This window comes from Megalops cyprinoides, chromosome 3, assembly GCF_013368585.1.
Source record: "Megalops cyprinoides isolate fMegCyp1 chromosome 3, fMegCyp1.pri, whole genome shotgun sequence".
NCBI classification, from domain to species: domain Eukaryota; kingdom Metazoa; phylum Chordata; class Actinopteri; order Elopiformes; family Megalopidae; genus Megalops; species Megalops cyprinoides.
Genome location: NC_050585.1, coordinates 25,119,288 through 25,135,519, shown reverse-complemented (window position 1 = coordinate 25,135,519; position 16,232 = coordinate 25,119,288). Strand labels below are relative to the sequence as shown.

The following is a 16,232-nucleotide window of genomic DNA, read 5'->3' as shown; positions in this document are numbered from 1 at the left end:
GAGCATGTAAGCTTGTATAGTTGATAGCTTTATAGTTGATACCTATTGTTTCCATGTCTTCATTGTACACTCTGGGCCGACCACCTGTGTTGTGCTTTCCTACAGTTTTGACCTGGTAGCATCCGGGGGCATCTCTGTCACCCTGGTATTCCAGCGCGCCCCCTTCCTCACTGAGAGGCGGACCGTCTGGTTGCCATGGAACCAGTTTGTGGTGCTGGACAAGGTCACGATGGACAGGGTAGAGTCACCACCCCCTGTTTGTGACATCAAGACCTTTGTCATCCCGTACCCTATCGTCCTGCCCTCCCCCCTCACCAGGTTTGCTGGTGCCTGCATGGAGCGAGGACCAGCCATCCCAGAGCTGCAGGTATGATCAGCCACTTGAACATCCAGATGACCAGCCCCCTTGATACTGTTATGATTGGAAAAAGGATGTACCTCTTAACTGTGTAATTTGAGCTCATGTAGTCAATAGGACATAAACGAATCTTGTGCTCTATTCATTAATCAGTTGCAAGTGTCAAAGAAACTCCTAATACATGTAGGTCTCTATGGCTCATAGACTGGAATTGCCCATCTCTGTTAAGGTAGTATGCTAACTTGTGTTAAATCATTGTTAAATGCCTCCTGTAATCATCTATCCAAGTGATAAATAGTTACATGAAATATCTCAACCTGTGTTATGACAGACTTAGTTTTGGCTGTGCTTTTATTCATGTTACAGGATTGTTATTTGTACGGGATACAACTCTGTATGCTTACTATACACCTCAGTTTATACTGGAGTACAAGAGAACATGATTAAATGAGAAACAAGGTTTTAAGTTGTGATCTTTGAATGGTAGAAAATGGGGTTGGATATTGACTGGCATTGAAATTTCATAAAAATAAGCCAAAAAACATTGAGGATGATGCTGTTGTGCATTCCTTTGTCTCACGTAATTGAATATTGTTTTCTGCTTTCAAGAATAATTTGCAAGACATTGAGGTACTCTGTGCTGTCAGTCTGTGCTTAAATGAGGAATTTTGAAAGTGCTGGAATCAATTCTTGCTGTTTGTGACAAAAGATTTGAAAGACCAATACAATATGTGGGCAAACTCAGATGAATATTACATGAATATTCAAATGAATATTACATATGGCTATAGGAATGAAAGAAGCCTTCAATATGAAGAGTATTTGGAAAGCAATATTAGGCAAAATTAAGTATGCAGAAAAAGGCTTCACTCACCCAATGACTAATCAGATTCCTGGAAGCTCAACCTGATAACCTGTGTGGGAATACACCAGGAGCACTAGAAGTACAGATTCTATCATTAGCCATTCTGGTGTGCAGTCGGAGGATATCTATGAATGTAAATGTGCTTCTCTGCCACTTTTATAGATGGGAGGCAACTTTGTGTTTTTACAGGCCATGAAATATACAACGGAGAGGCAGGTTCACACACAATTGTGGTTTGTCGGTATTGTGTTCCTTTCTGTAATCATGAGCAACTGTAGCTTCACAGGTGATGATTAAAGCTTTAAAGCAGCAAGATAATGTATGGCAGATTAGGTTTGTATTGTAGACATACTGCTCAGAGATACAGCCAGGTGGGAGCAGGCTTGCTTCCAGTGGTACTATTACTGTAAAAAAATCAATTTTCTTGGCCTCTTCTGGGGACACTAGAAGTAGGTGGGTGGCCAACTCCCATGTATTTCCCTGTGCTGTTTTCCTGAGTGAGCTTAGACCAATGTGCAGTTGGGACTCGTGCTTCAGATTTTATGGTAAGTGTGTGCTAGCGATGGGCAACAGAACAACTGATTGGTTGGTTGGTGGCCCTTAGGCTATCCAGGAAGAGATTACAATTCCGGGCAGCTTTGTGAAGCTGAGCTACCTCAGCACTCGCGCCCCGGGTTACAAGTCCCTGCTACGGATCATCCTGACCCACTCCACCATCCCTGCCGGCCTGGCCAAGGTGCATGTGTCGGCTTCCGTCGAGGGACGGCTCTTCCAAAAGTGGTTTCCCGCCGCCCCTGGTCTGGTCTACGTCCTGGCCTGGAACAAGACGGACATCTACGGCCAGAAAGTGACAGGCCTCACTGAAGCCATCGGTATGTCAGACTTAGCTCACATACCGCCTCGCAGATGGTAGCTGATTGTTTTTTTTTCCCTCTCCTGGCACTGACAGGAAAGTAATTGTATTTACATACTTAATGCATGATTTTGACTTCCAGGCTGTGGATTGCTTGATGGGATTTCTAATTGTGAACTTGCCTTGGACCTCAGGAGTCGAATAATCTGCTCTGACAATTCCACCCCGTGACACGCCTTCTGTCTCCCTAGGCCCCGCTTTGCCACTGCGTTTCACGTTGCTTTATCAGCGGGCTTTTTAAATCTGAAGCTTTTATTCATCAAGCCTCGCTCCCACTCCTTGTTTTATTAATTATAGAAACTCCATTTGCAATTTTAATGGGCTTTAATTAGTGTTAAGGGCTTTGTTTAGACGTTTGATTGACACGCGTTCGGTATGTGGTCCGCTAAAGTGAATGTCATGTAGCTGTTTGTTCTGCTGGAGCGCTTTGTGACAGATCCTGCAGAAATTGCACTGGAGAGTGCTCATAATCTTTCATGTGCAGTTTCTTTCATGGTGAGAGTGGCTTGATTGCCTGCTAATTTGTGTACACGCTCCTCCGGTTCCATTTAATCCTGGTTCATTTGTGACCTTTAGCATTGATATGATAGATCTTAATAAGTCACCTGTAACGCTAAAGGTAGCGTTACAGGTGTAGCCTCAAAGGTATCATGAATATGCCATATGCATGTACTTCCTAATATATTTCATAAATAGCGATGACAAACACAGAAATTACACAAAGTGCCTGTATTTGCTGCGTGGTGGTGCTGCGTGTATAGTGTAAGGAGGAGATTAGGAAAGAGAGCGAATGCTTCAAATTTATTTATCTCACTGTCTATACCAGTGGAAAAAGAGCCAAACCCTAAAGCCATCTCCGCTTTCTGAGGCCGAGTGTAAAAGCCCGATCTATCATGGTGACAGCCATAGGAGCTTTCAGACTGCAGCTGTGCTGTTTAACTAAGTGTGTCCTGATTGTGCGTGCGTGAGCTTGCTTGGATGTGTGTGTGTGTATGCGTATTGCCACAGGAGAGCTGAACTAGCAGAGCCCATGATGATATCAGTGATGCATGAAAAGACACCTGGGACTCCAGAAGTGATAGTTCACAAACAGAGAGCTCCCCTTTAATAGTGTATTTCATTCCTGCCTCCTAGTCTGAGCAAAGCAGATACATTACATTAGGTGTGCCGCCCTGTTTTTACTGACTACTTTTTTCTCCATTTCTTATGTGAGTCTACTTGTATCAGGGATGCGACTAATAATAATTCTATATTGTTATGTAAGTCTTCAGAAATATTGTAATATTTGACTGTTTTTTGTTTAAGCCATGTGTAAAGATAATGTGATTACCTGTTTTCCATTATAGTAGATTTTATTGTACAGTGTGCAGTACAATTAGATATAATCTAGCTAATTTCCAACACCAGTTTGTAGATGGGCTTTTAAGATCTAAGAGGGAAGAAAGTACAAACATAAGAAAATTGTATTACAATGAAATAAAAAGGGATGAAAGCAGAATAATTGAAGTGAACTTATTTCGTACTGAAACTGAATGCCTGCTTGACCTGAATCTGAGCATCAGAAAAGCATATGAAACATCATGAGGCGTTTGTCAGGTCGCGAGGAGAATAGGTGCCTGTTCTCACAAGGTGAATAGGTGCCTGTTTTCACAAGGTGAATGGTAGCTTTGGTTTAACCCCTTGACTGCTTTTTGGGCAAGTGACAAGAGCCAGAACAGCATGTCCGTGTGTCTTTCCAGTGTCTGTGGGCTATGAGTACGAGTCATGCCCGGACTTCATTGTGTGGGAGAAGAGGACGGCCCTGCTGCAGGGATTTGAGATGGTCGCCTCCAACCTGGGCGGTTGGTCCTTGGACAAACACCACATCCTCAACCTGCAGAGCGGTAAGGAGCCTGGGGGTCCCTGTCCTGCCTTGTTTTGAGAGACTGAAGCCCCATCTCTGCCTCCCACTTCACCTCCTGCCATCCCATCCTCACTCCGCTGCTCTCATGAGATAATCCGCTCATAATGCATTTCAGATTGATTGTGGGCCGCAAAAAGCCTGTAGCGTAATTAATAAGCAACGGATCTGTTTCTCTTTTGCCTCTTTCTGGTGATGTGCCCATCCAGCCATTACAGATGTCGGTACACTGGATTACCACTTCTGCATGTCACTGCAAAACAATGGCAGGAGTCAGTGAGATAATGCTGGCAAACAGCAGAGAACAGGAGAGGGATAAAGCTGTGCCTCCACTGTTGCTGAATGGAGGCTTTGTCTTATGTTTTCTTTTAATCTCCCATGGCATTCTTTTGCCAGGTATTCTGCACAAAGGAAACGGGGAGAACATCTTCATATCCCAGCAGCCTCCGGTTATCACCACCATCATGGGGAATGGCTACATCCGCACCATCCCCTGCCCGAACTGCAACGGCCCCGCCCTTGGCAGCAAGCTCTTTGCACCTGTCGCTGTCGCCTGTGGCTCCGACGGCAGTGTCTACGTCGGCGACTTCAACTTCGTGAGGCGGATCCTTCCAAATGGCTACGTCATCAGCATCCTGGAGCTGAGGTCATATTTTAATACCAGTAGGGGGTACCTTGAGGTTGACCTGCCAACCGTGCATTAAATAGTCTTAACCTTTACAAAGTTAAGAACGTTAAGTAGTAAATAAACTTTGGGAATGGTCAACCAAGCCCTCTCCAAGGGTTTGTTTTTTTTCTACAAAGGCAGCTTTGTAGGAGTTGCTGGGCATGTGACTTATACAACTAAGAGACCACCCCACCAGCTTGGACATATTACTCACTGGTTCCTCTTTGACAGACGTAATTTCCCAGCACTATCAGAAGAGCTGAGCTTCTCCCTTAACCTTCTGACTCAACTGTGAAGACATGGGTCTTTGTTACATCTAGCCTCAGTGCTGCCTGCTTTATATTTTGTAGCCACATAGCCTTTTTTAAGCAATTATAAAAAAATACTTGCAGCCCTAATTTAAAATACATGTTCAAAACAGGCCATGTCATTTGCGGACAATGACTGGGATCCCACAGTGGCACCTTCGTTACACTGGGAATAGGGATAGGCAGGTCAACCAGGTCATCTGCAAGTGCACCTGCACTTGTCAGGTCCCTGCAAGTAGCTCAGATCTGATCAATAGAGCAGCACCCACTCCACTGTAGAGCAAAGACCCCAAGAGCAAAAAGTAGCCATTAACTTCATGCAACTGTATTCTGTCTTTGCAGTCATCTTACAACAGGTGATTCCAAAACTGTATTGTATAAAGGGAAAAAAATCAAACCAAACCATTTTATATTCTTTACCATAACACAGTCTGTGGATTAAATGGACTGCAATTCTTCATGTCTCTTCTATGCCTCCTGGAGAATACTCTTTTCCTTCAAGTTAGATCCCAATATGTTCTATAGTTATACATTGAAAATAAAGATTGAGGCATTATTGGCACACATTCATGTTCAAGTAACCCAAATTCAAATTGAAGGTTATCAATTAAACCTAACAGGGTGCTGTATTAATGGCTACTTCTTTAGCTACATACTGTGGAATTTAATCACATATTCGTTGTGCTCTTATTCACCATTAACTCCTATTCATAGGTCAAGTTTACCAAAGTGCTTGCTACTTGAATTTACCTACATTATCAGCTTTGCTAGCTTTTTATGGTCACTTGTTAAAAACATTTTAAAACATTTTTCATCAGACACTTATATTAATTTTGTGCTACTCTGTCAAGTTAGTACTGTACTTTGATTTTGCACAGTATTATTCTCCTAATTTTTGCATTGAAGCTTTGGATACAGTTACCTGTTAAGTGAACTACACCTACTATTTCATGTATACCTATTGGCACTAATAAATTGCTTTTTGCATGAAGGGCGGGTGAGATTGTCATCATATTTATCATTATTATTGTTAGTATTAGTAATATTATTATTAATATTTTTCTTTGTTAAAAGCATTGCAATTTTAAACCTGCCATAAAACTAACGAGTATAATGACAAAAGGCCTATCATACTGTCGCAGCACTGTGAGTGTTGACTTTGAGTTCCATTATCTGCTAGCACATATTTGTGACAGGCACAATCTGAGCCCATCTGGCTTTCTGACTGTTCTCTTACCACTCACCCTCGAGCTCCACGCTCCTGCCCATTCCTCTCCCCAGACAGACACTCTCCACATTCTGTAGGAGAACATATCAGACAGGTCTCCCTCAGGACAGCACCAGCAATCCAGCTCTTACTCTGTAACTCCCAGGAAAAACCGGTTCTGAGATTAAAGGAAAAAAAAGGGGTATAAATAATTCATCTCAAGATGGGCAAAAACAGTGCTTTTTTCTCTGCCAGTTAATCTGGGAATTGAATCCCCTATGTTTTTTATCGTAAAGCATGCGTGCCTTGTATTTCATGTGGGTTTTTAAAATGGTTCCCGTTTCGATGAATAATTTTGAATCTTGTCTTTCCTTGTATTCCTGAATGTGACGCCTTCAGGAACCGTGATATACGGCACAGGTATGTTTTCATCTCCATTTTCCTCTCGAGATGCAATTAACATTCGCTTGTGTTTCGCAGACCAGCCCCCATGTAGTTTTATTGGGCATTCTTATTCGAACGATGGCTCTGGGCGTTCGTTTCAAGCAGAACCCCCCCCCCCCCCCCCCATTTGCACTGAAGGCGAGTGAAGGAAGACTTTCTCATTTGCTTACAGGGCAGAGGATTAGAAAGGCAAGGGGAGTGGGTCAATATTGAGGTTTATTGACCTGGATTTGAAGGTTGTGGGGATTAAGAATGGTGCTGTCTTTCACATGAAGTACCTTGGGGGGTGGGGTCTCTAAAGTCCACCTCTTATCACAGACAAGTCCTGCCTTTAATGTGTGTTTAGAGAGGCAAGGCTCCTATGGTGAAGGGCACTCTAACATTGTAAGATTGGAGAGAGACCATGGATGGTCTTCACAGCAATTAATGGGAAGATTCACCAAAATGGCCTCTCTCCTATCCTCCTAAGGATTCTGGCGATTCTTTTTGGCGTTATTTATTATATTCCCTGATTTGAATTATCAAAGCCATCAAAACAACAGGAAGTATTTCATTTCAAGGGCTCATATTGTGTCCATTAAGCCTACAGTCTCTCCCTGGCAAAAGTCTAATAAACATATCAAGATAGGCAGACAATAGGGAGGAGTTTTTACTGCCACTAATAAATTGCAGGTAGGATTGGGGATCCATTGTGACTTTGCCCTTTTATGATCATTTTTTTACGATGTCTAGTGAGATCCTTGTCAGAACAGTAGTTTAAACTGCCAAGTTAATATAGTGGGAATATAAAATAAAGTGAATACAGTGAACAGAAATATAGGAGAGGTATTGGTAAAGATTAAATGCACCTGTGTAGTCATCCATTAAAAATATCAGTGTCAGCCATGGAGGACTAAACAGGTCTTCTTTAAAAGGAGAGATTTAGTCCAGATCTAGGTCATGCTCTTTGTGTGAAAACTTGATGTGATGTGAAGAATCTGTGTTACTTCCTTACATTCTTTCCACAATTTTGTTGTACCCCCACCGTGCAATGACACTAAAGTCTATTCTGATTTCTGAAATTCTTTCCCCATCTTGGTTTCAAATTTCACCTGCGCTGCTCTGACTGGTTGGTGTGGCTGAGTTCTTTTTTATTTCTTAAGTAATCTAGATCTTCACATATTTAAAATGGACATCTGTTAGTTCTTGAAACTAGTTATGTTAGACACATGTGTCTGCACTCTATGTTGTGGCCCAGAACACTCCTGCAACATCTCGTTAACATTGCTGTTACATTATGTTGTTGCAATGTCACAGCAAAGCTATTTGAATATTACAGTTGTTTGTAAGAGAAAATGTTTTGCTTAATAGTGACTGGAAAAGTGGTGATCAAATGCAGGTATATCCACACACCATAAAGGATAACAATTTCATCTGGGTTATATTTAAGTTGTGTATTCATTTGCTTTGCATCATTGTCAGTCAGGTTTTTCACCATCAAAAATGGACTAATGTGATGGAATGAAAAATTGTGTTGCTGTTTTTATGATGCTCTTTTTTTTCCTCTTTCAAATTAACTAATGCCCTGTACACACATATACTGTACATTGCCTAGGGAATGTTTCCTAATAAGCATTTTAACATGTCATGACAGGCAATCATTTAATGCAGTGTAAACAGCAGTCACCTTTTGATGTTACTTCACTTTGTTACTATAGATGTTTGTTAAGTTTTTTCCCCATCACTTACATTAACATAGCTGTCAAACTCATGGACTGAATCAATTTTTTTTTTCTTGCATCTTGATGACCTCAGAGGACAAAGATCTGTCCTTAAAAAAGGCAAATGCTTGTGTTTTCCTACAGAAACAAAAATAGAATAGTTAATTCATGTGCTTATAATGCCAAAGAGGTTCGTAATGAACAATTTTTAAAATTAAAGAGCATCAGAACTTGCATAACTAGGCCTTTGGGGATGTGCTTAAATTCATTTCCTCTCGCAGCAGTGGTAATGCGTAATTGCAGTGTTATGGCTACCCGAGCGCTCGCTGAAAAAACGCAATGCTTTCTTGAGCAGCACCAGCCCGGCCCACAAGTACTACCTGGCCATGGATCCGGTGAGGGAGACCCTGTTCCTGTCAGACACCAGCAGCAGGAGGGTCTACAGACTGAGGACACTCACCGAGCCCAAGGAGCTGGCCAAGAACATCGAGGTGGTGGCAGGGACCGGGGAGCAGTGCACGCCCTTCGACCAGAGCCACTGCGGGGATGGAGGAAAGGCCTCAGAGGCCTCGCTGAACAACCCCCGAGGTAACAGTCCAGCTTATAGACATGATGAAACATGTCAATTTCCGTGTTTTATTTTCACTGCAGAGCTGCCAGAAAATAAATTAGTACTCTAGACAATTTTCCTTCAATGGTCCTCGGACTGCTGCCAGTCTGAAACTGCTGCCAGTCACTTGGAACAAAGGGAAGTGGGTCCATTGATGTCATGACTTTGTGTGAACCTAGATGTTGTGAAGTTCAAAAGGAAACGTGATTCACTTCTTTTTCTGAAGGTTTCTTTGAAGGTGTCCAGTTGTTCTTCATAACTCAGAACTAATTGTCATAATCAATTCAAATCAGTTTTGAGTATGGTAAATTTAGTGTGTACTGCAGTAAGCTCTGCAGAAATCACTTTATTTGATGTTCTGAAGTGCTATCAACAAAGCCAGTTGGCTGGCCTGCTATGCCTATAGCTGTTGTTGACAATATCGGACTGCTCTGGCTGTATTTAGTTAAAATACCAGAATCCCATGTTAATGCAAATGTTTACCAATATTTAATTGTTCTTTCTTTTTGGTGATGAATTACACAATTAGCACTATAGAAAAAGGATTTGTGATAAACCACAAATTAACCCCATCCAGAAACCTTTCAGAACTTTTCAAATAAACAAGCAACCTCATCCTTATGTGTTGATAAAGGACCTGTTTTTCTATATATAGATGAAACATTGAGATCCATTGAGGAACAAAACAACTTTAAACATGTTACTCAACATTCTTTGTCCAAACGTATGTGATTAATGATGCTGTTCTTGAACACTGCTGACTGTTGGTTGCAAATCCCTTGCATGCAAACCTTTATCTCTGAAGGCTGCCCGCTGCCATGCATACATCGTCAGAGTTCCCCCAAAATTGATTTCATACAGACACGGGGAATCTGTCCATCCTGGAAACAGACTGGGTGTCCCTACGGTTGAGGTTACTGGTGCTGTGGCATTTTATGACTTCAGTAATATTGTAATGAGAAAACTTTCTGACTATGTGACTAAGTCTATCTCTAAGTAACCACCTCCTTTGAGGATATGCATGTCTTTTGACACTGATCCTTAAGGGAGCACCATAGCTCCCCAGTGCACATTGCTATGAGTTTGTACTGGGCCCAGCAAATGTGGAACATTGAATTCACCCACCGCACCTACTCCCGAAAATGAATCAAATCTGCCACCGCGGAATATGTTCCGGTTACTTCTAAAATTGATCCGTTTTTCTTCCTAGCTGTATAATGTTGCGCACTGTGGCCTGACTCCTCTCTTGCAAATTCAAAAGCACTGAAACATGACATCCTGAGCTGAAAATAGGAATTCACTTGAAATTCAGTTTGTGCTATGCAATTTTCAGAACTGTGCATCCCGAGTTTAATCTCTGCCTTTCACATTTGTGTTCTAATGAAATGCCACCGGTCATTCTCACTGGGTAGGAACGCGTAATTAAGGAAACGAGAGACAGCTACCTGCCGCACCGATGCATTGTCCACGTAGATGGATAGCACAGCGCTGATTATAAAGCAGAGCATGAAGGAAAAAAAAGTCCCAGCTCTTTCTGCAAATTAAGTAATACAAAAATCTTTTAATCCAATGTAGATCAGCTCATTTATTCTGAACACAGCTGTGTGCTCTGTGGTTGTATAGGAATCGCATTCAGATACTTAGGGCTCAGGCTTTGTCTGTTGATGATGATGCGTGAATTGACTATCCTCAAGGCGTTCGTGCTTTGAAGTTCAAGCGGAGTGTCCTCTCTTTTTGCCACAATCGAAATTCTTTTGCGGTGCTTCTCCACGGCTAATGCATAGAGGAGCCAAATGTGGCCCAGAACAATTCACATAGATAATTGAGCCTGGAATCAGTCAGGCCAAACTGATTTCAGTGCCAGAAGTTATTAGTGTTTGTTACATCGCCACCCCACCTCACAACACCCCCCCCCCCCCTTCCCCCTTATCTTCCCCACACTGGCCTGGGAGTGGCACACCGCATGGCTCTCAGCAGAAATTACTTTTGCCATTCCCACAATGCACTGTGCCAACATTCCGTTGCCCTAGAGGTGGCTGAATAATGCCTTTATCAGGTGGTGACACACAGTCGCCACATCTGCCCCCTCTCAGTGGGCCCCTTTTACCCGGTCCCCTACCACTAGCTACTGCCTTTACATTACAATGGCACTGTGAGGGGGGGCTTAACGAGGCATATTAAACAGCAGGTCACGAGTAAAGCAACGCAGGGACAACGGGAACGCCACAGTACCCAAAAGGCCCACATTAAAGAACAAAATAACCACAACTTCCGATGAACAGAAACTGCAATTAAAGACTTGTGTGCTGTAAGCATGGGTGAAGCAAATGATCGCAGGGATCTGCTGGCACTGCATTAGGGACAGGTCAAGTGCATGTCATTGACATCAAAAGGCATCACTGCTGCTAGGCTTGAGTGTTGGAAATTCCAGTGCAGTTGCTGAGCAGTGGTCACCACCTGTGCTGGCAGTACAGTACAAAAGCCTTTATTGATATTGATGCTGTATTGACACACTCCCTACTCCCACGGTATCATGGTCTCTGGGCTGTACATAAAACATTTAGAACTATTAATTACAATGGCTCCCCGGACCATGGAGCCTCAACAACAGTTAATCACTGTCACCTCTGTGGACGGTGAATTTATCCTCATTTTTCCTCTGTTTTGCACCATATTGTATTTTATGACCTTTCGCCACACTCAGTGGCGATAGATATAAGGAATTTGTGGGCTTCTCCCCTCTTTCTTTCTTTCTTTTTTTTTTTTTTTAACGGCTGCTGCTTCAGCATTGGCAAGTTGCCGCCACTCTTTTCATAAACCCTAGAGTATGCATATGTGTGTTTATTCTTGGTCTGTTGTTTGCCCCACTCTCCTAAAGTGGCCCCTTCGCTCTTAGCGTCCACTCGTGCAATTGAACTGGTCATAAACAAAGCCTATAAAAGTCTTCAAGTGAAGCATAAAACACTGGCCTAAACACACAGAAGCACTGCAGGTGCCCTGCCAGTTTCCAGCCTGAAAAATATGAGAATTACACACGCTGTCATCTCATTGAGCACTTTATCTGTGGATTATTTGCCTAAAAAACCTTATGGGAACTATTTACCCCTATACCTGTGCCAAAGGCTTTTACCCAAACTGAGTCTATGGTTTTGTGCCATTAGAAAACTTGTTTAAAATTGTGTAGTTAAATTACAGTAACACAGTATTTTACGCAGTCAAGCACAGCTGCAGTTACATGTTAGTAATGTAAGTAATAATGCAAGTAAATTTTGCATGGTATTAAAATGTATTGTGTCTTATTGGCATTCTCGCCCTTGAGATGAGATTAGATCCCCCTGGCTTTCATGCATTCCACATGACTACAGGAGCTCCAAACTGGACCAGACTCATTCTGTGGAAGAGTGGTTCAGGTAACCCTGATCTCTGACCTCAGAATGGGGAAAGTGAACTTTTTTTAGCTCCCATTAGACAGCCTAAGGCATAGGCCGGATTATGAAGGATGACTCCAGTGCGCTCTTCGCTAAATCAAGGAGCGAATCAATTAAGGATGCTGGCGGGTCTTCAGACGCCGCTCAGTCATTGTCACAGAAGTCGCCAGTCTTCCTTTATCAGCCTGTCAGCCTTGGTGATTGACAGAGGAAGGCTTGACTAATGCAGGCAGATGCCTTCTAATTTGTTCTCCCTTCATGCTTCATTATGTTCACTAAAACGGCCTGAATACAAGGGTTCGTTTCATTTATAGTTTTCTTTATTCTAAAATTTCTTTTGTGGCCGGCATTTGTAAATCCAATGACATGGAAGAAATTGCCAATTTCTGCAACGAAGGCCCCCAAACCATAGGAGCCTTACTAGAAAGACTTCATATTTGTTTATTCTTGCATTCACTCCAGATTTAACGCCTGTCCTTGGTTAACCTTCTCCTCCCTTGTTTTAATCCTTATTTTCGTCGAGCGAGATCACTCAACAACATAGCATAACAGCACGAGTACTACTAAAACATTCTCTCAACATTGTCCTAACACCGATATGTTGTGAGAGCATCAGGTGTCAGAAGGCAAAGGACAAGAATAAACCTTGCTGATCACCATAATTGGAGTTTTAATCAGGTTAGAGAGCAGACAGAGTGTGTGTGTCTGAGTGGCGTGCCTTTGCACTGTTGGTTTGGCTGAGACATTCTCTGAGTCCAGGGAAGGGCCTCTGTGGAAAATGAGGAGACAGCTTGCGTTCAGTGTGTGAACAGCAAACCAGGGACCTGTTATGATTGGAGCGGTTGTGATTTCTGCCATATTAAGTAGAGCCCTCTAATGAGTGCATCGGGGAACCTTTACATGAGTCTGTCACCAACTCACCTGAGAGTCTCCGTCAGGGGCAACCGTCAGACCTCCCTTCTCCTGTTAGCGGCGACAATTGATCTTGAGATTACAGGTGATAGTTACAGTGATTACAGCAATTGTACTGAATCGCTTTCATTAGTATTATTAACATTCCTGTTCGTTACAATCGTATTGGTTTTGAAGAATATGTGATACATTTCCACAAAGGCTGCAGACAGCGATAGTCAGGGTGCGGAAACGTGTAGTGCACCTTTAAGCTGGCGTTCCCCCAGCAGTGCTTGACGACCACCTGTCTTTGCTATGTCCACAACAGCCCATGAAGATATGTTAATCAGTCCAGTACGTTAATTAAAAATGCAAACCAAAAAAATTGATTTAGAATAAGGGTAAAGAAGTGAGGAAAATGAATGATTCTTTGGGTGTTGCAGCAGAAAATTTTCTGACTCCGAGCACAGTTCCCACACTGGCCGCATTAAGGAAACTTATTGAGTAAATGGCGTCCCTTTTAACCATTGCCATGACTGGGGAATTACACAGTGACTTCCAAGTTCACTGTTGAGTTCCACTAAGCAGTTCCTTTGCTCAACGAATGAGTGTGCATCATACATGGGGAGTGCTATTTTCTGCATTCTCTTAAAATGTCACCCTGTTCCACATCACCATGCGAGGCCTTGCATGGTTTTCGCTCTGCTTGGAAAGCCGGGCTCGGTTCCAAGACAATCACGGGCGCTCGCCGTCTGCTCACTGACAGCTCTCATCTCGAGCATATACGGCCAATTATCGACCTCCCGTGGGCTCTGGGAATCAAAGCGCATCCCACGGAAAAAAAGCCTCTCCCAAGAGAACAAGAGCTGTCCGGGTAATATCATCTTCCAGGCTCGCGTGTGCGCCTCGGCGTTATCAGCGAGCAGCGACGCAGGAGCCGTCGGTAGCCACCTTAATGAGGGGGCGTTCGCGGAAGTGGCAGGAGCAGTCATCTGTGAACGTGGGCGCGCTTAGGCGGAACAGGGGAGATCAGCCCCGCTAATGCGAAGCAGCCGCCCGCGGAAGAGGAACCAGAGAGGCACCCGTTGCTCCTTCTCCTGCTCCAGTTGCCATGTGTGCCCCAACCCCCCCCCCCCCACTCACCACGCACACATACACCCCAACCTGGTGGAAAGGGGCGGAGATGGCTCGGGGGTCAAGCCGCTGCGCTCAAAACTTCAAATGTTTTTAATACACGGTAGCGAGCCATCGGTAGCAGGTCAGACTCGGTGACAGGTAGATTTGTCATTTAATTTCCCACCTCTCCCAGGGGGTCCCTGCTGAAGCCAGGGCGGCAGAATTCCACTTGACGCCTCCGGTAATAGCATTAGCGTGCCGTCGCAGGTGTAACTTCTCGCGTCCGCTCCTTTAAGCAAACTCGACACCCCTCGCCCGCGCCCGACGGCGGCCTCGCAGCACCGGAGTTTTATTTTATCAGAGGACAAACACTCGGCGAGGCCATGGCTGCATTTCTCAAGGTGAGCGGGCAGGAAAAACACAGACGACTGCCCTATCACTGACATGCAGGTCTTGCCCGTTTTCAGTTCTTCATCATCAGTTCTTCTGGATGTACACTCCTTTTGAGGATAATTTCTTTATGACATTTGCCCATGGATTGAGCTGTTGTCATTGTGTGACCAAAGATAGGGTATCAGCTATAACCACAAAACCATTTTTCATGTTTAAAGTTCTGGCCCTGCACTCTTGAACCTAAAGTTTCCTTACAGTTCTTCTTAACAATTAAGTAACTAGGCCAGGAAGGAGGCGTAGAGTGTGTGTAGTCTCAATAGATATAAACAATCTGTTCTATAACTTTGGTTGTTTGACTTCATATTATTTGAAGTGGTATTCAGTATGTAGATAATAGACTGAGAATAAAATAGCAATGGAGCTAGTGAGCACGGCCAACGTATTGCATTTTAAATTGATATTTGCAAGATACTTGGAGATACTTCAAGGTATCAAGACAATGCTTTTTCATTGATACGTCCAGTCCATGGGGCCGCTGTTTTGATGCTTTGTTTGAAAGGAATCGAAAAAAAAAGGTCTGCTTTGCATTTATTTCGTGAGTTTGAAAGTGCTTTGGGACTTTGGCTCTCCACTTTATTGTTTTCTTTGTTGTTATCATTTTGTACCTTTTTGAAGTATAAAAGGGGAGTACTTCACAATCCAGATCATGCATAATTAACCAAACGATGAGGTTAATATATTATACAACAATGTTCCATAATTAGATAGCATTGTAAGCAAGCATTATTGATATTGATGTAGTGTGTATTTGTGAATATCGCAGCCTTTAAATAATGTATGGGGCTCAGAATTATTCATGTGGGATATTTGCGCAGAAGTGGGCTGTTTCTGTACAGTTTTGAGAGACATTTTCAGAGGCACTAATTGCTGTGCATCTCATCAAGAATAAGCCAGCACACTTGAATCACCATTGATCCACCAATTCCATTACAAAGGTGCTGTTAATAAATCAATTTCTTCACAAATAATGACTGAGCTTGCAGTAGATGTTGAATTCCTTATTGATTTGTTGGTTGTGCAATATGTTCCTTGAGGTGGGGCGACATCATTCTTTCATTCATCTCTGTGTCAATTATCAATCAATCAAATTTTATTTGTTATAGTGCATTTTAAAAATCAAAATTGTCACAAAGTGCTGTACATGTAGCAAAATAGATTTTCCAGGGGGAAAATCTACTTTTTTTTTTTTTTCAAATTTAAAAAAAAAAAATAGTAAAAAATGGGAAATTATTCTCTGACCCTGGAAGAAGACTGTTGTAAGACTTCTGAAAAATAATGGAGCGTATGGAAAACTGCTCTTCTTCCGAGTGTAGCTGTGACTGAGCCATGCTGTGTTGAGAAGGGGCAGAGACTAGCTCTGCATTTCCCTGCA

General features: G+C 42.9%; 1 protein-coding gene across 1 annotated transcript in view; it reads left to right on the top strand.

The window, feature by feature from the left end:
• Positions 1-16,232, top strand: part of tenm1 (teneurin transmembrane protein 1) — a 214,038-nt gene that overhangs the window by 171,789 nt on the left and 26,017 nt on the right. The window contains exons 17-22 of the mRNA XM_036523629.1: positions 106-367; positions 1,828-2,095; positions 3,876-4,019; positions 4,433-4,682; positions 6,618-6,638; positions 8,718-8,950. Of these exons, the coding sequence (XP_036379522.1) occupies positions 106-367; positions 1,828-2,095; positions 3,876-4,019; positions 4,433-4,682; positions 6,618-6,638; positions 8,718-8,950 (1,178 nt within the window). The remainder of the gene's footprint in view (positions 1-105; positions 368-1,827; positions 2,096-3,875; positions 4,020-4,432; positions 4,683-6,617; positions 6,639-8,717; positions 8,951-16,232) is intronic.